This window comes from Pyrus communis, chromosome 1 (assembly GCF_963583255.1).
Source record: "Pyrus communis chromosome 1, drPyrComm1.1, whole genome shotgun sequence".
Classification (NCBI taxonomy): Eukaryota; Viridiplantae; Streptophyta; class Magnoliopsida; order Rosales; family Rosaceae; genus Pyrus; species Pyrus communis.
The window spans coordinates 25,886,455-25,910,846 of NC_084803.1; the positions used below are offsets into that span (position 1 = coordinate 25,886,455).

The 24,392-nt window shown below is 37.4% G+C and overlaps 1 protein-coding gene, 1 long non-coding RNA gene and 1 pseudogene across 3 annotated transcripts; all 3 read right to left on the bottom strand.

Annotated features, from left to right (window-relative positions):
* Nucleotides 1-161: 161 nt before the first annotated feature.
* LOC137736747 (protein CELLULOSE SYNTHASE INTERACTIVE 1-like) lies at nt 162-10,460 on the bottom strand. Of its 2 annotated transcripts, none has more exons than XM_068476009.1 (8): nt 10,159-10,460; nt 9,725-9,889; nt 9,406-9,479; nt 5,261-8,306; nt 2,515-5,059; nt 1,391-1,845; nt 719-835; nt 162-587 (listed from the first exon to the last, which is right to left on the bottom strand). In XM_068476009.1, the coding sequence occupies exons 2-8, from the start codon at nt 9,788-9,790 to the stop codon at nt 447-449; spliced, it is 6,444 nt and encodes a 2,147-aa protein (XP_068332110.1). In that variant the 5' UTR covers nt 9,791-9,889; nt 10,159-10,460; the 3' UTR covers nt 162-446. The 2 variants fall into 2 exon arrangements, with proteins under 2 accessions (XP_068332110.1, XP_068332102.1); XM_068476001.1 differs by having other exon boundaries at nt 10,007-10,460.
* Nucleotides 10,461-19,744: 9,284 nt separating this feature from the next.
* On the bottom strand, nt 19,745-21,977 carry LOC137725284 (MICOS complex subunit MIC60, mitochondrial-like; annotated as a pseudogene).
* Nucleotides 21,978-22,810: 833 nt separating this feature from the next.
* On the bottom strand, nt 22,811-24,386 carry LOC137714965 (uncharacterized). Its single transcript, XR_011065495.1, has 4 exons — nt 24,256-24,386; nt 23,998-24,149; nt 23,732-23,809; nt 22,811-22,997 (listed from the first exon to the last, which is right to left on the bottom strand). It is a non-coding gene; the product is annotated as an uncharacterized lncRNA (long non-coding RNA).
* Nucleotides 24,387-24,392: the final 6 nt, after the last annotated feature.

A 24,392-nucleotide genomic window follows, 5' to 3' on the forward strand; every position in this document is an offset into this window, starting at 1 on the left:
AATACCATCCTCACCCACTTGTACATGGACGTCTAAATTATCCGCCATTCTTCGTCTAAAATTTGGTTTTGGGGTCACAAAGTTTAGCATTTAACCAAAAAAGTACATTAACATTCAATAACACAAGAATCACAAAGTCGAAATTACATGGACAGATGAAGGAACCCGAAACCGATAAACAACTTTCATTATTTCGTCCCAACATTGACAACCACACAAGAAAGTTACATGTTTCCCACAAGTTATAAAAGAATACATTCACAAATGACTACTCAATGGACTTTTGACAAAAAATCAAAATCTTTGGGGTATTATGTACATTCACATGATAAATAATTCACACTGAAAAGAAAAAGAAAAAAATAAGAATTCTCTTTTTGAACATATTTCACCTGATAATTCATTTGCAGAAGAATCATAACAAAAACTCAATATGGGTTTTGTTGTTACTTGTTAGACCACTGGAACTCTATTTCTAAATTCCGTGAGGGCCCACTTTTGCTTTCTGGCAACAGAGTGTACTCTCCGGCAACTGCTCCCAGCATTACTACGCGATCAATTTGGATGGTTACCTTTCCGAATGAACTCTGTCAATATATCAAACGAGAAAAGGTTACCACTTACTTGGTAGAACAAAAATGAAGGATCAGATGAGAAAAGAGATACTCTTATTGTAGTGAAAGGTGCCTATATGTTTGCAATATCTTTGCCCACTTACCTTTCCCATTTTGCTCTTGTTCTTGCAAGATATGTGGAGCTTCTGGCCCTTCGGGGGACTCTCAAAGGACCATGAAAAGCTTTCATCCCATTCTGGATTAGGGCCAGTTGAAACCACCTGTAAATTCAGAAGTTCATGGTGAGAGGTTAAAATGGCACCATATCAAGGTCCCCGTATCACTGGAGTAACAGAAAAAGAACACTGTAATATCCCTAGAAACGCAATCAACATGGCTAATTTATTTAGTTTCCATACTTCTACTGTTTTTGCAATCAAATGTACTCCGTTTAATATGAAATTTATTTAGTTTCCATATTTCTACTGTTTTTGCAATCAAATGTACTCCGTTTAATATGTACAGTAAATGGCCTACAATTCAACAAGGATCACAGTTACAGAGAATTCTACTTCAATATGTCAGTATGAAGACTAGAATTTAGTCAAACAACAACAAAGCCTTTTCCCACTAAGTGGGGTCGGCCGTATGAATCCTAGAACATCATTGCGCTCGGCTGTATGAAGACTAGGATTTAGTCATTTAATAAAATATAATTTTTCATTTCTTCAAGTTCCAAAATAAGATTCATATATTCGATCAAACGACAAAAATAAGATTCATATCACTTATGAATAGAAAGGGTAGTGGAGAGAACACATTTAAAACCATTTTACCTTAGTTTGCTTAGGTGGAGTGTTGCCCAGTGTAATCTTGCAATAAACACTAGGGTTTCCCACTGACTGCTTCATATTATTTCCACGCTTGATTATCACAACCAATGTCCCAGGCAAACATTGTAACAAAAATTCTGTCTTCTCCTGAAACCGAGGTGGGCCAGACTGAATTAAGTATTGCAGCAAGGGGATTGCATCGGCTGCAGCAATTGACTGAGCCCTAGAAACTTCAGCTGGGCATGCTGACCAAGCTTGCCTAAGAAGAAAGAGTGCATCCAAGGCAGCTTCTTGAGTTGCCTCAGACCCTGTCTTGAGGGATGTAACAAGATGAGGAATGCTTAACGTTGCAGGTTCTGTGGCTCTAAGTCGTGGGAAATTGCTAAACAGAGCATTCAGAGCTTTCAGATACTCCTCATTCACAGTTCCAGTTGCCCATAAATCCTTCTCGATAGCAGCTAATGAGGCCAAAACAATCATATCAGTTATTTTTCTAAAAGAACAAAGAAAAACATCTGCTTCAGCAGCAAGGTATCCAAGCAACAACTGAAACCTCCGATTCCATAAACTAAAATGAATTAGGGCAATTAGCTACAAACTGTTATTAGCACTCCAAAAATCTCATTCTACACTCCTCACAAGTGTATTTTTCTTTCTAATTATAGAAAGTATGGAGTGCCAAATGAGATTTTTAGAGTGCTAACAATTCCCTAAACATATTTTGACATTTTGTTCTGGAAATGATCAGTGTTTATTTTGTCATCATTATATCATCGTTGTGTTGTTATGTCATTGTCGTGTCGTCGATATATGATCTATATGTCATCATTACTGAAAAATGATCATTTCTGTAAACCAAATGCCAAAACATGTTTATTGTAGCTATTTTCTCAATGAATTATGCGGTTGAACCAAAACGATTAATCTAACTTTAACACTTCAACAAAAATTAAATATAAATTAGCAGATTACTTAATCATTGATGTTCATGTTTCAACCCAAGGGTTCTACCATGTCGCAAACTGCATAGCATCATTTTGATAACTTTTAACCACAATAAAACTAAAGAAGTTATTGCTCCTTAGATAGCTGAATAAAATTCTGCGTAAAAGCCAAAATTAACTTACCAGTAATGGCCCTTACTGTCTCACTAGAAGCATACTCTTGAATGGTATGGTTTGAAAACAGAAGTTTAACAAACATTGCAGCCTGAATAGATGTATCTGGATCACTTGAACCAATCAGATCCAACACAACCTGGACGCCACCAGCCTCAGCAACTGCTCTTTTATTAGATCTACTGTACATGACAAGGTTTTGCAAAGCACATATCGCTACAACCTTCATTTCTTCAGTAGGTTGGTCTTCAAGCACATTTACTAGTGCACGACAAGCTGAAACAGCATCAGTACTTCGAGCAAGGCCCTCGTTCTGGAATAGATCACCAAGAGCTAGAGTTGCTAGCAACCTTGCTTGCTGGGCTTGGGTTTGTGGATCCAAGAGGTACTGAGACAACGGTAATATGGCAGACTTGGTAGCCTTAGTTTCTCTGATCTTCACATTGTTCAACAATACTTCCAAAAGCCTTGCAGCAGTTTCCTCACACTGATGAGATCTGAGAAGTTCTAAAAGAGCCTCTAAAGCACCACTTTCAGCCATTGCTTCTGCGCTTGTTGCGTCGTCACTTTCCAGTACCAGAAGAGCATTCAATGCACCAATTACTGTGCCTTCTGTGCCAGAACGAAGCAACCTTACCAAAACAGCAACAGGCACTTCCAAATAAAATTCAGAACTAAACTGCAGAATGCTTGATAAAACAGCAGCAGCCGATTCCCACAAGGCATGAGGAAGAGATGGATCTGATTGCAATATCACCTTGGACAGTTCAGTGACACCACCCTCTTTTGCTATTTCATTCGGCCATATTAGCGCAATACTAACAAGGGCCTTCACAGCTCTCTGCTGCAATATGTGTATACCAGAGCCAAGAACCCGTATAAGAGGACCAATCACTTGCTGAGTCACTGAATCCTTTTGAAGTTGCTCTTCAAAGAGTAAATGTGACAGAAGCTCAGCGGCCAACTGTTGTACTGCTGGTGCAGGAGAATCAAGTAAGGGAATAATAGGTTCAATAGCTTGGTGGGATGTCAACTTATAGTCAGAACGACACTGTGGATGCTCCAAAATGTTGACAAGAACTTGTAGTGCACTATGCTGCCCATCAGGCCCAAACTCTGGTCTTGTTAGCAGCACAAAAAGAGGCTCAACCACTTTTGAAGCAGATGGTCCCTTAGCAATGCTTGCATTGTTGGTCAATATTCGGAGCAGTTCTGCAAAAGCAGCACAGAGAAAATCGGGTGCCTCATGGAGGATGTCAAGTATGCTCTCAATCACTCCAGCTTTCACCATTTCCATCTTACAAGCAGGTCTGTCTTTCCCTAATTTTACAAGGGCTCTGGAAATAGCTTCATGGAGCAGGTAATTCTTACCATAGAGAAGACCTACAAGAGGAATAACTGCACCGTGAGCAGCGACAAGTTCTGCCAGTTGCTCATCGTCAACAAGTTTATCCAACGCACGGACAACTGAATGCTGCGCAGGACTGAACTCAGTCACAAGAAGAGACACCAGAGGCTCCACACATCGAGCCGCAGCCATTGTTGACCTGATTCTTGTATTCCCAAAGAGAACACAACACAACTCGGCAGCATCCCCTTTCAGCTCCATTGAGCAATTTGATGAAAGAATCTTGCAAAGAACATCCACTGCATTCATTTCAACGTCTGCAACTGCTAAGGCTCTTGATGGATTTTCACTCAGCAGCCTTACCAACGCAGCAATTGCAGCATGCTGCTCCTTCTCAGAACCAGTATTGAGAATCTCCACCAAGGGTTGAACAGCTTGTCGAGCACTTTCTGCATTCCTTATATGGTCAGCAGAAAATAAGCTTTCCAATGCTTTAGCAGCACTGTACCTTGAAGCCCTTCCACCTAACCGTAAAACTGCCACAAGTTGACCAACAGCACCAAATGAAGAGTCATGTCTCCTAATTTCAGCACTGCCAAATAGTATACCTAACAGATCTGTAGCAGCTTCCTCAGTTGCATCTTGAGGGCCAAGTGAAAGATACTTGGTCAGTGCTTCCAAAGCTCCTGATTCTACCATTACAATTTTATTTGATGGACAGTCTTTTGCAAGCTGAGTCAGAAGCCCGAGTGCTAAAAATGGTGCTCCAGGACGATCTGGAATGGGTTTGAGAAGATCAACAAGTGCAGGTATTGCTTTCCTAGAAGTGGCACCAACCCTTATGTCTTCAACTCTGAACAACTTCTCGAGTGCAACTTGCTCAGGATAACGCACTAAACCAAACTCTTCTGACAACTGCAAAAGATCACTTATATCAACATCCGCACAGCCAAGTAGGGAAATGAGCCCGCCTGCTGCTCCAGAATTTGCAACAGATAGAAGAGTCCCCCTGCTACCATTACAGACAAGGCTGGCCATTGCCTGTGCAGCAAAATATCTGGTGGGCATCTCCTCTGATCTCAACCAGTTTGCAAGTACAGGTATAGATTTCATGGTTGCATGTGCTCGTATGATGTCTCTGTTTTGAAACAAGATTGCCAGCAGCAAAGTACAAATCCATATGCTACTATCTTCTTTAAACTCAATCTGCATATATTACACCAAGGACCAAACCAGGTTAGATCATTAGAACTACAAACAATATTTAATGGATAAGTAAGCAGTTAGGTAGAGAGCAAAAGTTTTCTATGATGGAGCTGCATAGATACAAATTTAGAAATAATGAAATGTATCATGATCTTCTTCCTTATTGAGTGAACCATTAAGCAAAATGAGAGAGTTCATTACCTGAGAGTAGGGTGAGAAATCATTTGAGATCCTGTCAGTGAGGACTTCCACAGCCCCAGCCTCCATAATCTCAATTTTGCACCTTTCATCGTGACAGGCAAGAACAGACAGTAGCCACATAGCTAAATTGACACCACTAATTACTACTGTGCTTGAATAAGATTCATCAATCTTTGTTTCCTCTTTACTATGCCTATAAATGCCAATAGAATCATTCTCATTATTCCCTGGGTTTCCCAAAGAACTAAGCATTGCAACAAGAGCTTGAATTAGATGGGTGCACAAGTTTGATTCACTCAGATCTTCCACAACTCTATGATGACTAACTTTTGCAACACAAATAAGGAGTGCAGTTCCTCCAGTTTTAACCTTCGATTTCGTTGAATTGATCACCCTTTTGGCAATTGATGAAATACATCCATAAGCAGTGGCAACTGTGTCCCCCAATACATCAGGCTGATCTCTGCAAAGCCGTGATAATATTTCAATAGCCTTATCCTGCAACAAGGGTGTTGCATCAGCAATGGACAAAACTATTGGGGTTATGCTTTTCGGGAATTCAGCTAAAACTGCCCATGCAGGTTTTATTTCTCCAGTAGCTCCTTCTGACCCGGATAGAATAGCAAGTGCCTCAAGTGCCTCTGATGTGCCAACAGAATCATGATTAATAGATTCTAGAAAAGAAACTAATGCAAGAACAGTTCCAGCACGATTCACACAATCAGTTAAAGCATAATCAATTTGACGAGAATGGAGCAAGCGAGCAATTGCTGCTGCTGCATGGGTCTTTCCAGATACCGTGCCTTCACGCAAAACTCTAGTAGCTGGGAAAATAATATCTTTAGCAACAGCTTTCTCTGAAACTTCACTGTCCAAAATAAGATTGGCCAGAGCACATGTTGCTAGTTCTGCAACTTCCAGAACTGAAGAGTTAGCAAGCACAACTAATGGAGATAATACATCTCGAGCAACAACTGCCACATCCCGGTTCTCTTTAATCGAAAGAAATATTGCCGCAAGGCAGCGTGAGGCCTCTGCAAGGATATATACAGATTCAACACTAATCAACTTAATGGCGGACCAAAGAGTTTTAACAGCAATGCTACTTTCACGCAAGTCCTTCCTGGATCCAAAAATTCCAGCTAAAGCTGATGCAGACTTGGCTTGAGTTTCTTCTTTAGTTGAGCTCAATAATTTTATCATTGTCTCAATTGCATCATTAGCAGCACTACCTTCACGTGATATATCGCTGAGGGGGACCACGGACAGCATACTTTTTAAAGCATCCAAAACATACACTTTAGATTCTGGTAGATCACTGGTCAATAATGCAGTAAGTTGGCTGATGGTTGCTGTATCAGATTTATGGATCAAATGATTTAAAGTCTTTGCTGCAATTTCTTTTCCGTTTGAACTTCCATTCTTTAGAAGCCACAATAATGCAGGAACAGCATCAGCGCTTTCAACACATGCACGTATATCTTCACTGTGGTTGCATAGGTTCCTAAGGATTGATGCTGAATCTTCCTTGGCTTTTGCCGATCCTGTCTCCAGAATCTGAACAAGTGGAGGTATGCCACCAGCAGCAGTAATAGCCCATTTACTTTCATCATTCTCATTAGAAAGCACGCAAAGCAGTGCAACTGCACATTCTTGCTGCTGTTCTGATGAAAGCCCAAGAAGTGATATCAACAGTTGAACCCCTTCACGGCCTTGAAGCGCACGCCACAGACTTTCCTCACTATTGCATAGTGTAAGAAGAGCTCTCATTAGCTCATCCTGAACTTCATTTGTTGCCATTGTGATCAAACCAACAAGCAAACGTTTTGCCTCCGAATTGGCGAGTTTAACTGAGAGTACAGAATTCCCATACAAACTTGCAAGGGCCTCTATGGTTCGTTCCTGAACAAGAAATGGTAAACGCGGTTTGAACTGTGAAACCAATGTCTGCTCAATAACCACAGGATCTGATGCTCTATTAGATTCTGCTGTACTATCATATATCATCAGAGCTGAAGCTAAAGCCCCTAATGTATCAGCAATTTGAGCAGGTGAGGTGCAAGATCCAAGGCTTTGCCCAAGGCTTGAGATGACGTATGACAACCCACCAGAAATATTTGCTAAAGCACACATAGCATTCTCTTGCAACGCTTGGGCATACTCACCCTGCATGAATTCTTTTGAAGGGGCTATTGTAGCATTTATCAATACAGGAATGCCATTGAAGTTAGCTACTTCCCGCCTTGCTTCTTTACACTGGCCAGAAAGAGATTTAAGAGCACCTGCAGCTTCTGCTCTAACAGAAGCTTCATTTCCAGATCCTAAAAGCTTGAGAAGTTGTTTGGTAGCCTCTGAGGCCAGCACCTTAGAACAGACGGATGCATCTTCCACCATCATACATGCAAGAAGAAAGCACACATTAGCTTGAGTGCTTGACTGTCCAGTTGTCAGCAACTTCACAAGTATATCCACTCCTCCAGCTTGGAAGGTTGCAGTCCAGAATCCCTCAGTACTGCTGGATAGGTTCTTTAATGCTCCAGTCAACAAGCTATCAACCAAACTGCCAGTCTTGATCCCTTTCTGTAGCTGCTCCCACAGCACTGGCACAACTCCTTCGGTTGAAAATATTTTTGATCCAACATGATCCCTGGCACCACCTTGGGAAACAGCATAAATTGTCTTTGCAGCTGCAATTTGCCCTTCTGCTGAGCTGGACCTGAGTAGACCAAGCAAAGGCGGAATGCATCCTCCAAGCAAGACTTTCACCCTTAGTTCATTCTCCTTGCAGAGAGAGCCTAAAACAGTAGCAGCTTGTATCTTAACTCCAACTGAACCTGATCGAAGAAGAGAAACAAGCACTGGGACTGCTTGAGAGTGAGATCCAACAGCACTGAAAGCATTTTCACGAGTATCAATAAGCTCAAGCAACTGCTTCAACGAATACTCCTTCTCTTGTACAGATGAGGAACTTTGACGCAGCTGCTCAATGCATTGGGCAACACTTGCCAATGTCCCATCTGCATCCTCCATGCTACTACTACGGTCTCTGTAAGAAATTTGAGAACCAAAGATAATTTAGTCAGAATTATCCCCTCGTTTTATAATAAACACAGCTTGTATTACCAAAAGAAATACAACACCGGGGACAAGGTGGCCCTCATTACATAATACACACCTATTAGCTACATCTAAAACAAGAAAACACACTGAAAAAATGTAAAACAACAGGACGTAATTACAAGAGAACAGAATTTCAAATATAAAGGAAGAAAAACAAATCCTATAACCTCAGAGAAAATAATTGATGGTGAAACTTAGTGTTTCAAATTGACAACCTTTTATTGGTTCTCATTTATTTACAGATTGCAGAAGACATAGATCACTAGTTAAATTCCGCCAAACAACTCAACCCCATAAAAATTATACAAAAAATTAAAAACTCAAAAAGACATCCACCTAAAGGTAACCAAAATGCATCATTGCTTCAAAGAACAAGTACTGATTCTATCATAACAGCATTTATTGGAAAAATCCACCAACATAGTAAGCATATAATGCGTTGGAAGGGATATGCTGTGTAGGAAATCTCAAGAAAAACTACCTATATCGTTGTCAATCTTCCTGCCTATTGAATACAACACTCTACATGTTCTTTCTCCTGTGATGGAGCTAAGAACTTCTAAGGCATGATTATGATATGAAAAACTGTTTCTTAAAACAGTATTAATTCTGTCATAAATTTGAGACAGAAGGTGTGGTTCTTGATTGATTCATAAGCCACTAAACAAAGAACCAGTTTTGCTAGAACGGAGAGACTTTGTATAGAAGAGTAGATAAGCCACATTAAAAAAAAGTAAGCAACCAGATCCCCAGCTTCTTTTGCGTGAAATCATTTTGGAACTATATGACCTCCACCCTTAGGATTAGACACAGAAGTGGACTATCGTTAATGGAAGTGCTATTTCCTAAGAGAGACCGGTACAAGTATTTCTCCATCCTGCCACAAGCAGACACTTGCCCACAGAAAGCAGCAAAATACCCACTAGCATAACCCACTATTACCTTAATGATTATCAAGTGGCAAACAAGTTCATTCTACCAACTTCACTCGCCAAAAAAATTTGCAGAAAGAAATTTTAACTGACCGTGAACCCATTTTTATAAGAGAATGTGGTGTTGGGGGCTCTGAATCTTGAACTTTTGCATCACCATTCCTTTCCTGAAATCACAAGAACAAAAGCAAAGAGAAAACAATCCATTATGCGTTTACGCACTTCTAGACTGTAGAGTAATAATGTATACCAAACACTGTGCAGCAGAATGTGGCATATAGATTGGACATTAAAACAAGAAGATGGTAAATGGGATCTTGTGCATCCCACACAACAACATATTCATAATAGAGAAAAACCCACATAAGAAATGAAACAAAACCGACATAAATGCGGGTACGGGTAAGGGTACCAGATCATTAGGTGTAAGGGTGCTGCCATTGGTGGCAGCATACCTCCATCCCACTGTGGTTGCCATGGCAGCTTGGCTGCTACTCTTCAAGGTTCCTTAGGAAAAACCAGTGAAGGGAAGAGACCAGCTTTGCTCTTCTCCAGATCTACCTCACCTCAAAGCCGCCTGCCACCCAAACACAATTAATCCGGATCAGATAACAAATCTAACAATTCTACTACAAATTGAAGCATAATTGAGTGTGTGAGTGAGCTAGTGAAGCTGAATTGACTTGTTCCTCACTTGCAGTTCTTCTTTCTGCAGAAGAAACGAACAGATCAACACACAATTGCTCTCTCACAGGAAGGAGGACTCGGACGAGATCGAATCAAGTGCAAAGAATTCACAATCCGATTGTGCAAATGTGCAATTGCGAGAGCGATGGAGGAGCTGACCTTGAGAGAGAGAGAGTGAGAGATGCGGAAGGTGTTTGGTGCATCAAATCGATTGAATTGGCAATTGGGTTTCGTAAAAGACAAGGGAATTGAAGAGCAACAACACAACAACTACAACTACAAGCAACAAATCAAAAAGCTCTCTCTCTCTCCCGCCCTCCTCACTACAATGACAATTGGGTTTACGTTTCCATTATAATTAGATACTGTGAAGAAGCCAGACAGAGACAGAGAGAGACAGCCTAATGAGACCACCGACAATCAATTTCAAGCGTCAAACGCTTGCTTCCATGACTTGGCTTCGGCTTTCTTTTCAGCTCTATACTTAGCTGGCAGCTTTCATTCTTTATTTTCCTTTCCGTCTTCTTTTTAATTCATTTGCGAAAGGGGTTCCTCTGCGAATCAACTTTGTTACATTCTAACCTTTTATATTTGTATCGCGTGATCAGTTTTTATTAAGTATTATTTATATTTAATTTTAAATAAAAAAATTACATGATTTCTGATCGCACGATATACGATGAATGACTAAAATCTGAAGATCTCTCGAATCCCCACAATTTAGATCCGAATGGAACCTTTCTTACACCATCTTCAATGGAATCCTATTCCAACCACCACGCGGTAACCTAGTAGTTGGAGAGAACTTCAAAAAAAAAAAAAATACAAACAAACAACTTTGCTAGAGAGGTTATATTCACACACCTCAAATTACTTCTCACACCCTTTTTACTTTTTTAATATTTTTTTACACACTACTAACACTTAATAGAAAATTAATAAAAAATTAAAATGGCATGGAAGAAGTAATTTGGGGTGTGTGAATATAATCTCTCATTTGCTAATGCTCTCTATCTACCTCCTAAGATAGAAATTCATTTAGGATATAAAAGTTTGCTTTAAAATAGAGAAAATAATTGGAGATGCTCTTAATATTTAAGGTAAATTACATAAAACTACTTCAATTATAGACTAAATCACAATCTTATACCACATGTTTTAAAAATTACTACCTCGTCTTACAAATTTGTTGCGATGTTAGACCTCTGTCAATTTTTCTGTTAAGTGCTGACGTGGCTTGAGGTGGGCCTACTTCCTAACCCAATTGGATTTAAAAAATTAAAACTAAAACTATTTAAATATTGTTATAAAAAAAAAAGTAGGGCCCACCCCTACAAACTCATCAACCTTAACTTCTTCCCCAGTCCACCGATGACATCGATCTCGTCGTCTTCTCCCTTACCTGGTCCCGCTCCTTCCTCAGCCGCTCCCTCCACCTCAACCTTCTCCGCCACTCTTTCGACTCCCTCTCCCTTTGTTTCTCCTTTCTCTTCCAGCTGCAAAGAGGACTCATTTTCACATTAAATCTCCTAAATATCAAGTTCTAGAAGTCCTATTTTGTGCCCTAAGTTTATGCCGCATGTAACCCTTTTAGAAGTTCTAAAATCTGCCGCAAGGATCATTCTTTGTCCTCCCTGGAATCTGAATGAAAGTGTCATTATTCTTTGGTGATTTGGAATCCTAATTCCTCTCATTTTCAGCCCAATTTCATGCTTTCCCTTCACCCTATAAATACATGATGCCACAGCACTCATTCAACCCATTTTTCACCACAATTCACACCACACCATCCACCACACCTCAAGAGTCTAAATTCAGAAAATCCTCATTGTGTCGCAACAAGGAAGGAAGGAGAAGTCACCTGGAATGTTTATAGGTGTATTCTATCTTTATTTTCAATGTTTAAGTTTAATTATCTTTGTTTTACGAACATGAGGAGCTAAACTTGTTTTAGCTAAAGGAGACTTTGAAACCATGATTATATTTGCAATATGAATTGATTACTTTCAGTTGTGATTTCATAAATCGTGAATACAATTTACTTAACTATTTGATTAAGAACTTATTCTTGTGTGTTGATTAAGAGGGCCCGCTTAGTTTGCATGCATGAATTTGATGCTAGAATATACAGAAGTTTCACCCAATCGTTATAAACTTATATTCATAAGTAGTGGAGGTTGCTAGTCACAATTGTGTTAAGTAGATTCCTGGCATGAGTATCATGTTGTTTATAGTTACGAATGCCTTGTCAATGCTTATGATTTTCACAAAACTTAATGATCTTTGATTGTATCTCTATTATGATGTTCATGTAGGGAACTATTGAAGAATAATTTGGTTGCCGGTGCGTATTCCATCCAATTCAATGACTTAAGGAAAATCTGAGGGTTAATTAGTATTGTTCACGGTTAATCTGGGGTGTTGAGGTTCATGGTTTATTGGAAAAACAACTGGAAATTAATTTGTATGCCAGTGTGTCATGTGTGGAGAAAGACTCTCTAGCTAGCTTATCACCCATAGTTTTCCCTAATTTCGTCCAAAGTTGTTTAAGTCTTTAAATCTGTTTGTTTTTGCCTTAATTTCATCCAAAATCCAATCCCCCTTTACTTTGTTGTGTCAAATTAGTTAGAATTTGTCCAAAATTGTGTTTTTAAGTGTTTTGAGTCAAGTTAAAAGTAATTTTCGTCCAAATCATCCTTTAGTGTCTAGTTTGAGTCTATTTGATTATTTTGTGATGTTTTGAGTCTTTTTAGTTTGTTTTGAGTCATAAGAGTCTAGTTTGCTGTTATTGAGTCTAGTTTAGTGTTTTAGAGTTTAATTTGAGTAGATTAGCATCCCTTCTAATCCCCGGCCTAAAGCGATCCGTACTTTCATATACTACAATCATAGGGTTTTAATTTGAGTGTTAGAATATTTCACATCAATTCAGCAGATATAAGTTTTTAACGGATATTAGGCACAAAAAGTACATCACTAAGGGACAAAGGTTTTCCAGAGGTAAGTTTGAGAAGAACCTTTCCTTTTCCAACAACTCTTGAACTTCTTGAGTCACCCATAAAAACCTATTCTTCTCCATCCCCTACTGGCGTGAAGGAAGTGAATGCACTTCGATTTCCACAAATATGTATAGTGGCCCCAGAGTTTACCAACCAATCTTTCGCACTTGTCACCATGTTGACCTTGGAAATGACCGCAGCAACAATGTTTTCTAGCTTCAACCACATTTGCTCGAGCAGGGTTATCACTCATCTTCATATGCGTGCTTTTATGTGCATGATGCCTAGGTTTTCCACACACATAGCAGTTTCCATGTTTCTTGAATTGGGAGTTAGTTTTGGTTGACCCCAGTTTGTTCTTGTACCTGGATTGAAACCTATTTCCATGATTGTGATTAGGAAACTTGGACTTGTATAAAGGCTTGAAAGACTTACCTTCAGCAACATTTGCTTTGGATAAAATTTCTTTGGCTTTGTTAGCTTGGTCTTGTATGTGGTTCTTTTCTTCGATTTGAATGTGCATGATCAAATCTTTAAGACTCACTTGTTTTTTCTTATGCTTCATGTTATTCTTGTAGTCTTTCCATGATTCAATGAGCTTCTCAATGAGACTTCCGTGCAAGAACACTTCGGGCAAATCTATATCCTTGCTCTTCAAGTCATTGATGAGCTTGTGTACCTCATGAATTTGTAGTGACACATCCTTGTCCTCTACCATTTGGAGTTTTAGAAAATTTCCAACAATATATATTTTGTGTACCAGCATCTTCAACTACATACTTCTTTTTCAAAATTTCCCAAATCTCACTTGCAGTCTTGTAAGAACAATAGATATCAAAAAGCTCATTGAAAAGTGTGCTCAAAATTGTGTGCCTAGATATTTTGTTACCTTTCTCCTATTCTTCTAAATCCTTCTTATAGATGTCGGTGCCTTCTTTTGGCTTGGGCTTGGTAAGGTAGCCAACAAGGTTGATAATGTCAAGTGCGGAGAAAATTCTTTCTTGCCAGCATTTGAAATGGGCTCCATTGAAAGTGTCGATCTTGGAAACATCAGGAAGCTTGGTAGTAGCAGCAACGAAGGCAGTAGTAGCAACAACAGAAGCAGTAGCAATGGCAATGGAAATGGTAGTGTCCATGATCTATTCTTAAGATTGTTGGAAAATATGTCGTTGATGACTGTCTTTCGAACACAAACTGGCTGATGCTTCTTTGACCACAAACAAAAATTAAGTTGAGGCGTGTAAGTCATTGTCCTTAAGAATAGATTTCGCCCCTCAGAGATAGAATTTCGGTGTAGCGGGTTATGTTAGAATTTCGATGTAGCAAGTTATGGTAAATGAACAACTTGAATCTTTCCCTTAAAAAGAAAATGAACTTGAAAACCAATAATTTTTTAGAGTAAGCACTTGATTAATAGAGAGGATGGTCTTATATCTCAAAAAGACTTGTGGCTGCCAGTATAAATAGAAGAGGCTGAGCCCCAGAAAACTGTCATATGACCGTGGCAATTGAAAAAATTAAATCAAAAGATTGTAACATCTATACAACTAATTTAATCATTTAACCAATACGTTAAAACCAATGCTATGTAACTAAAGAATTTTGTTTCAACCGATTTGAAAATAATAGCCAATAGAAACAATTAAATTACATATGTCAAATGGTCAAAGAAATAAGATTGGGATCAAAACTTAATTTGATATCAAATCCATTCAATGTGTAGTATGAAAGTTTAAACACAAAAGTTAATTTTAAAGATATGGTCAATTCAAAGATAATTCACAGAGAGAAAATTAAATCGAATAAAGGATCAAATATAATCTCTACTAATTAATAAAACACTCATTGTCAACCAAAACCCTATGAAATTACCAGTTTAACAACCTAATTAAAATAAAACATGAACAAGAAATATGGGGCAAAAATAACTAACAAAGGAAATTTAAGATGAGATTTTGTATTTTGAAATACCACTTAAAAATTCCAACAAGAAGTAATGCACTCATAAAGAGATAAGTTCTTAGTATTCTAAATACAATCTACTAATAATTTGCATAACCACACATGTGCTAGATTTAATTGTAACAACATTCCCCTTTGCTTGGAGCTATCGAGTCCATGATGGACACTGAGGCAGTTGTAGTTAGATCAACCTTCCTCCAATCCTAGAAAATCATGGTCCCAGAGGGAGCAAAATGCTATCATCAAACTTTGCTCTGACTTCTTTATTTCTTAGCCGTTCTAGATTAACGAGGGAGACAAAAAGGGAATTTGCTCTGTCGGAACTCTAGAATTGCCTAGACTATAGAAGAAGAAGATGAAGATGAAGATGATGAACAGGTTTGATGACGCTGTGAAGAAGTCCATTGAAAAGGGAGCTCAACCGTCCCGCAAGGGAAGACCAATGAGGCGCTCAAAACTTGACCTCTCACTCCGTTCGAGTTAAAGCTCCTTGAGGCGAAGCGGTGGTAGACTTCAACACTTTTAGCAATTAAAAAATAAGAAGAAGGAGAGGTAATCCTAAGCAAAGGCGAAGGTTTCATTGATAATTGCGTTATCAAGGGTGGATTCGAGGGTGTATTTATAATAGTTAAGCGAGATAGACTTTTTAAGATATAGAATCTATATTAAACCAAGAGAATTCCAGAGAATATCTAAGAGTAGTTATTGCATCCTCTTAGGAGTATGATTACTGATGCACACGTCAATCCCTAGATAGGAAGAATCTCCAAGAATATAGGAAACTTATATGATCCTTGATCGGATTAGGTTTTAGTTTCTTCCGGACGAGAATGGTTAATCTCGGTGGAATTGGCAGACTTCGTCTACCTTTCCAGAATACATGATATAGTGGCACCGCTGGTCTGTCTGTGCACCCTAGTATGATTAAAGTTGTTGAGTCAATGACCAAATTTCTGAGGTATTCGCATCTCGGTCCACCTTCTCCACCCTTGGAAAATCATGAGCTCACAATCAACATTTAGACCATGATTTTACAAGTACCTAGATTGCAATGATGAATCTTGTGAACGGGTTTATAGCAAAATATCCTTCAATTCCTTAGCATAGCATTAGAAGCGTGCTTGATAACGTGTTATGGCCTATTTTGCTGAAGGGAGAGAAAGGGTGCGGCAAAGAGAGAGAAGAAAGGGTTGATTTTTTATGAAGTGTATTTCCTATCATTTGTGCCTTTATTTATAGTAAAATGGGTAAAATTTCTTGCTTTCTAAGTAAATAAAGAGATAAAGATATTCTAGTATCCTAAATATCATATGCTAATGACTTACACGATTACACATATATTAGAATTTATTTCACAACACGGATATTCTAGTATCCGTCTTTGTCCGCCTGCTTTCCTCTTCTTCCATCTTTGTCCACCTGCTATTCCCATGTTGTCTACCTAAGAACATGGGGAAAAGTAGGCAAGTCAAGATGGATAAAAGGAAAGCGAGAAAGAAAAGGGACTGCCACCAACCCTTGCCGAGGTGAGGATCAATGGCTAAACTACTGGATGAAATTTGAAATCTCACACACAATGAGAAAGACACTCATGAAACGGAGAGAAAGGCTCTCATGAGGAGATAAATGTTTTTACAAAAAAGTTGTTTTACAAAACGCATTTTGCCGATTTCGATAATTTTTTATTTTGAAAAAAAAAATCTGCAATTTGCCAAAACACATAATATTTTGGTGCTAACACAAAAGTAAAATATCGGTTGAATAGTTGAAAGCCGAGCCAAGGCACATGGAAGATGAAGAGATTCGATCATCACATCTCTGTCTTGATCTCTTACTCTCTCTCTCTCTCTCTTTCTTTTTCTTAGGTGGGTGGAATTATTTTGGCAACTTATTTTTTTTTATCAATAAAAGGCAATGACCAGTGGCATTAGACAAGTAATATACACCTAATAAGGAATCATCCAACTATAACTACTTATCATTCAACATTTCCTATTTTCTAAAGTCCTTCCTATGTAGCACATGCCTCACAAATTGATTTTTAATAAATTGGTATTCTAAATTCTTTTACAGTAAAAGCTTATTTACCAAAAGAGAAATTCATATTAAGAAGTCTAGCTCTCCGTTTAGTATTGTTTTTTTTTCACAAAAAAATTGTTTCACTTTAAAGTTAAGCAGTAAAAAAATGTTTGGTAAAAGTAAAATATTCTGTTTATTTTAAAAATAATGACCTCTAGATATCAACTTTAGTAAATTTTTATGAAATTACAGTTGAGCCGTTAGCAAATACTTTCAATTGATGTAGTACCTTCATTAACTTTTTATGAAATGACATTACATTATTTAGTCTTCTATACACATTTTATTCCTTATAGAATAAAGTGACTGTTATTACCTATCACTACAAACGCTAACCCTTACCCCATCACCGCCATTACTACCACCATTGTTGTCATCACCATCACCATAACCACAACTTCCACTATTGTCACCACAACCACAACTTTCACTACCACCATTGTCACCACCATCGTTACCATTACGCCACTGATACCACCACAACCAGAATCGCCACCACCGGCTCTACCATCGCCGCATTGTTACTCTACACCCCAACCACCAAATCCCACTATTAGCACCATCACCATACCTCCACCTTTGCTGTTATCTCCACCATCACTGCAACCACCACCACTATCCTTGCCACTGTTATCGTTGCCCCCACTCCTACTACTATGTCCATTTTGTTATTGTATACAATTATATCACTTTTACATTACAATTTATCAAACGCTTTTATACTACTTTTTATACTCACGGCACTTTTAAATTCAATTAACCAAACGCTCATCTGCTTTATTTTACAACAAATTATTCTTAAAGCATAGCAAAAATAATATTTTAGAAAAAAAAAAAAAAAAAAAAAACCATAACAATCCTAAACCAACCCTAAATTTCCAGTTTTACCTACAACTTACCCTCCAAATATCCCACTTACTATGCTTTTTGACAGGCTTGATTTTATTGTTTCGGCATCCGCCACCATCTGAAAAGTTAGGACTTAAAAACTCATTGGTTAGTTATCAAGGAAGGAGACAGCAGCAGCACTTTGTGTGATTCCAAAGTGAAAGCTTGGTGTTTTCTTTCGCAAACCAAATAATTGGAAGTTTTAATTTCCAAAGTGAAAGTTGATTGAGACTCAGCAACTGCCAAAATTACCACAATGATATAAATCCAAGCTGCAATATATGTGTCATGACTTATGTTTAAAGATGAGTGATAAACATTTCCTAATAAATCTTGTACATTCAATTGAATTAAATAGTTTAGGTTTACTGTTATTTTGTCTCTATTTAATTGCCCCGGGGGGGGGGGGCTCTTGTCCCTCTAGTCACAATTCGCCATCTCTACCTTGACGAGCCATCAAATATATATATATATATATATATATATATATTTATTAACAAACAATAATATACACTGAGAGGGAAGGGTGGCTAAGCCTCACAGCGAGCGAGCAATAAAGTGGCTCAAATTCACCTTTGGCGAGAATCGAACATAAGACCTCTCATTTACAAGTAAAAATGAATACCACTAAACAGTAGTACTAAGTGGCGTGCCATCATCGCTCTTAATCTTACCAATACAAAAAAACCTAGCTTTGAACCAAGAAACTCTAAGCTCTTGAATCTCACTCATCCACTAAGAACCTCTAACATCTTGAAACATAATTTAAAAAACATGATTTCTCTTCAAGTGTGAAAAATCATTTCCCAAGAAAAAAAAAATCAAAATTGCAAGTGATGTTCTACCAGAGTGGTAGAGAGAAGTGTTATTCTTGCACCACAACATGTCTTCAAATTTTGTTGACTTTCTAATCTAACATCTAATTTAACAAATATATCGTATGATAAAAAAAAATCAAAATCAAAACCAAAGCAGCAATTAGTTGAGTAGTAAATCTCTGTGTGTTGTTCTTTTTATTTTTAATGTTTAAAAGACATCATGTGAGTTTGATTTCTCAACTAATTACGATTAGGATTGATAATCATACTAACAATTAATTTTAATTAATAAATTTAGTAATTTAATTGTAATACAACCACACTACATCATCTTCGCTGTCACACGAATCAATTGTCTGACGTGGATGTTTCCTTCTTCATGTCATGTGTCAGGCTGCAGCTAACTTAGGAACAGTGTCATATTTAGTTATTTACAAATAACTTAATTGCTATATAATTTCATCCACATGCATCTTTTTAATTTATCATTTTTGTTTTAAAATAAAAATCAGAAAAAAAATATATAATTGACATAGAATAGTTCAAACTTCTCGAGAAGTAAAAATGAGCATTTTTTTTTTTTTTAACAAACAATATTATCTACACTAAAGAAGAGGAGATATGCTTAACATTACAATGGACGAAATAAAAATGAGTTTTTAGTTTTTAATTTATACAAATTAGGATGTCAAGTGTCATGTTTATAAATTATGTAAGCATGAAGCGCTTAATAATGAATCGCCCAAGAAACAAAGTACTTTGCTATGCATGCAGAAATTTAGAACTCGTTTGATGACCATTGTTTGTAAGAGCCATTTGATAATAATTTCGCTTTTAGTTTCTCAATTTTTTTTTTTAATTAAAAACTCGTATGGTAACTACTATTAAGTTTTTTTTTTAAAAAAATGAAAACTAAAAACTAAAAATAATTACCAAGAATTTTTAGTTTGAAAAAAAACAAAAACAAAAATTTGAAAACAAAAATATTATCAAACAGCCGCTTAGTTTATACCAAATGGTAACAAATTCAGTACATACAAATAAATAACGAATAGCATGGCTGCTCAAAAACTTGGTCGCTTCTGTTTGAATAGTGTCCTGAAGCACTGATATCATTCCATTATATGCAAAACTTTGTAGCAACTGAAACAAAATGCCACTCAAATGGATGATCCGGATGCTTCCCATGGCAGTGAGCCTGCATGAAAAGAACTCACATTTTCACTCTTTCTGCACGTAACACATCCAACTGGATGATTCGTTTGTTTAGACAATTATCGAGAGCTACAACACTCGATCAAAAAACATTTTACGTATCTCTCAAAGCGCTAGCCCCTCCAGTTTAATATGGTAGGCTCTGTATGTGTAGTGAAGAAATGGACTTTGCATAACGCTGATAGAAGTAGCATAAGATTGGAGAAGTGTTAAGAGCTTGGTCTGTGATAGCCCTATTCCTAAGCACGCTTCACCCATTCACCCACTACTTCCGTTGCTTGGGTGCCTTTCACTCCTTCTTCAAATGCCTCTGCTGCTTCGGCTATCTTTCCTTCAGCAAGGTAGTACTCCACTTTGTTGATGATGGATTAAATTCCGTCCCCAGAGTGGTCATCTTCCTTCACCTACACAAAATCCCAAGGACAAGTACAACAAGCACTCCAATAAGTTGATTTATACTAAACTCCTAGTGGATTTAGAACGGAAACCCAGACCTCATATCTACTTACCTTCAACCAGGATGCAATATGTGCCAAGGAATGCGCCAAAATGCTGCCACCACCAAGAGGAATTAAGCTGAGGTGCCATACTGAACCTTTCAAGGCATCAAACTGCACCAAGAGTTAAGTTTAACAAATACAGCACTAGGTGTAACCCATCCATACTATGATTTCCAGAATTCACTAATCAGAACTTGAAGCACTCAACTATTTTCAGTTCATAGAACTTCATAGGCCATACTAAAAATGCCGAGAACTCATGTATCAGCAACTTCAATTAATATCTCATCCATTTTTCATAAAGATTTTCACTAAGTCACGATATTGCTCATACAGAACCTGTACCTTTATGCATTTACTAAGGAAAGAGCCAAGACGAATTTACAATCTTAAAAAAAAATGGAACTCAGGTGACTAAACAAACATTTAAGAATTATTTGAAAAGTTTAGTCGATGCATCCTCAATAAAGCATAGTAAATTTTAGTCTTACATATGTTCACAACCAAAAAATATATTAGAAACAAGGCATGACTTCGTCAAACATTCAGGGTATAAGAAGTGATGCATTTTGGTCAACTTTATAAAACAGTTTATAGGCAATAGATTAAAAAGATCCTAGTCTACAACAAAACTTTAACAATATCAGCCTAGATAAGTCCAAAAGTCATGTCTTAAAAATGGCAGACGGGGGAATTTCCTCAAAATCCTTGCTAATAAACAAAGAATTTAGTAGATAATATCTCATCAACAGTTTTGAATGCATATTTATAAAGCAATTCAACCTGAAAGTCTGACCAGTCATCTTTCGTGGGTTAGTAACTTAAGATGTTATGCATCTGTAGCCTGTTGCTCTAAAACGATGTATGACTTATGAGGCAACACTTGAGCATAATTTTAACAATCTTTATGTCAAAAAAACTTAGACATGCAATGAATTAATAGCAGGTCATTGCTGTGCAATCAAACTTTCCAGGAAGAAAATAATTCCTTCCATCAACTGTATAAACAGGTATGGTCAGTCTTTAAAAGAAAACGGTTACGGAAGGGTGACAAGATTTGACAGTTGATCATAAGGGTAATGATCTCCTCTAGGAAATACGTGGAAAAGTAAGAAAATACCTACTAACCTTCTGATTCAATTGCAATAAGGTATCTGTGCCATTTCTTCGAGTTTCTTCAGGAAGAGATGATAGGACAACATCCAAAATTGAATCTTTATCAATACCTTCAAGATAAGTTTGCTGAGCCTCTATTTCTCTCTCGATTGGTAATCCCTTGAAGGTGCATCATCTAGTGCGAGTGCTCCCCGCAATACCCACAATCACAACACATATCATTGATAGATAAAACTTAAGGGCTTGAAGAATCCCTGATTACGGTATGAATAAAATATGTTCTCTTCTAAATAAATAAAAAGGAAGGAGGAAAAATAATATAATAATTACCAAAGCAAACTTGTGAGCAGAGTGAGTCTGACGAGCTTCTTCAGATCTTGCATAGAATGCCACACACAAGGCATTTATCTACAAAAAGAACCTAAACATCAGATTTTGTAGTGCACGAAGTCGTCAATCACTAATTAGAGGCATTCATACACACATTCGCACTATGAATCTATTTAAGCTAGATGCATCAGTTACGAACTCAAAGTTGTAAAAAATTGAAACCTGCATGCCTTAATCCTCTGAAAGGATCATATGGGGACCATTAGGTCTGATTTCATTTACTAATTCTTTTATGAATTTTCAGCCCTCAAGATAAGCTTATGATATAGAAAAAAAGGGACCAAAAATTTGATGCATATGCATAAATAGCTAGAGCATTTTACACCAACAAATTTGTGGCCAGCAAAATTGGAGTTGCATTTCATTTTTTTGACGAAGGAAAAAGGGATCTTCTGTAAAAAAAAAATTGTGTGCCGGCATCTATTACACTTCCCCCTAATTGTTTTTGTTCCTTTCCTAAAATACAAACTTCAAGTAAGCACTGACATGGATGAACTGAGTTCATTTTCTGAGCAGTACTTTACAAGCAATTGTTTAGGCAACAAAAAAAATTTCTGGATTCAAATTCTCTCAAAAAAAAAAATCAGAGTTACAATCTTCATTAAAACTTTGTCCTTTTCAGACAGTTCAAATACAAATAAACACAAAATTAGGACCATAAATCCACATTTAGGTGTTTTGATCTATCCTACGGTGACTTGAGTAGTAATCTTACATGAAGATTTGCTTCGGCCATTTTCTCAATTTGGGATGTCTTCTCTCTTGCAATTGCTGCTGCCAATCCTGCTTTTGCTAATTCCTCAACCTTTTTAAACTTCATCTCTGCATCACTTTCCTGCATTTACTTCAAAAAATCAATTTCAATCTACCAGTCATAATATGCTGATGCACCATAAAGACAAAAAGATATAATAAAATAAAAAAATGACAGCACCAAAGCAATTGTGCATCTTGTGCTCAAGTTCTGTCTTATATGTCTCTTCAAGCTTTTCTTGAAGTGACTTGAGTGCAGCAGCTGCTTTTTCCCTTTCTCTCTTTAATTCCTCAAAAGCACCAAAAAAAAATAAGAAAAAACTATAAATTGCCCTATATAAAAAAAAATAAAAAATAAAACGTACGAACAGTAGCTATATTGAATTAAACAAAAGTTATTTGTAGGTCCTGAATAATCAGGATTACTAGGTCTGGGGGTGGCCAAGAATACATGCGACTCTGTGCACATGCATGTGCTATGCAGGTTACCTATCTCCACTCCTCATGCTTTACACTACTAGTATTCCAACAGGATATGTGTCCTCCTACAGGTTTCATGCAAAGAAATGATCATTTTCTAGGCCGAAAATATGCATCTTTTCCTTGCATATGAGATAAGTACAATAAATAACAGACTAGACTCTTCACAAGAAGACAAAAGACTCCTTTGTGCTAGTGAAACAATGGAATGACTAGTAAAACAGGTCAACATGCATGGTCATTTCGTCTTGCATGGAATTATTGTAGTACTCCAAACTTTTTGAGTCTGTATTGAAATACTAATACTTCGTAGTTCAAAATTCTTAATAATACACCAAAGACTTATTCCCAAGCGGGTGCAAAATACCCATGAGGGAATAAAAAATGTGATGCAAAATGTCCGTCAATAATTAACAACTCATGCAGACACAGTTTATACAAGGTATCCTCCCAGTCAAGGCTCCAAATGAGCAAGCAACAAGAAGATAGTCTATTGAAAATAAAACAAATAAGATATATGAGAGAGCTCTTGAACCTTGTCTAGCATTGCTGCCTCTTCTGCAAGCATCAGTTCCCTGGCCCCAGCATCCTTTTGTTCCTTTTCACACTTCTCCTGTGGTGAGCTAGGGAGTCACATTTATGAATAGTACAGAACTCCCCGCAATACTCTAGTCCATCTTATAAACGAAAGTGAGCCATAAATTCTTGTAAATTTATGAAAAATACGGAGCTCCCCACGACAATCTAGTCAATCTTATAAGGAAAAGCGAACCATAAATTCTGGTAAGTAATAGTAGAAACCTTTAACTTTCTCTTTTCTTCTGAAAAAAAACACAAGCATCTAACTCCGCTTGACTTTTCTCTGCGGTATGAATGGCTTGTAAGAAGTCAAGAACTAACTTTCCATCTTTGGATATGTAAGCATCATTTAGCCCTTTGATTACATCGAGCACCTATTAATTTAGAGAACCAGAATTCAGAGAGTACAATTGGACATTCCCTTTTAATATTGCAACATCAATATGCATCAAACGATGAACACAAATTGCTTATAATTACCTCTTTTTCATTAGGAAAGCAATCGTATTCATTACCATCCTGCCTATTAGTTAATTTGATGCTTTCGTTGGCCTCATCCTTCAGATGATATGCCTTGAGGAGAGAACCTGAGATGGCTTTTCACCAATACCTAATGC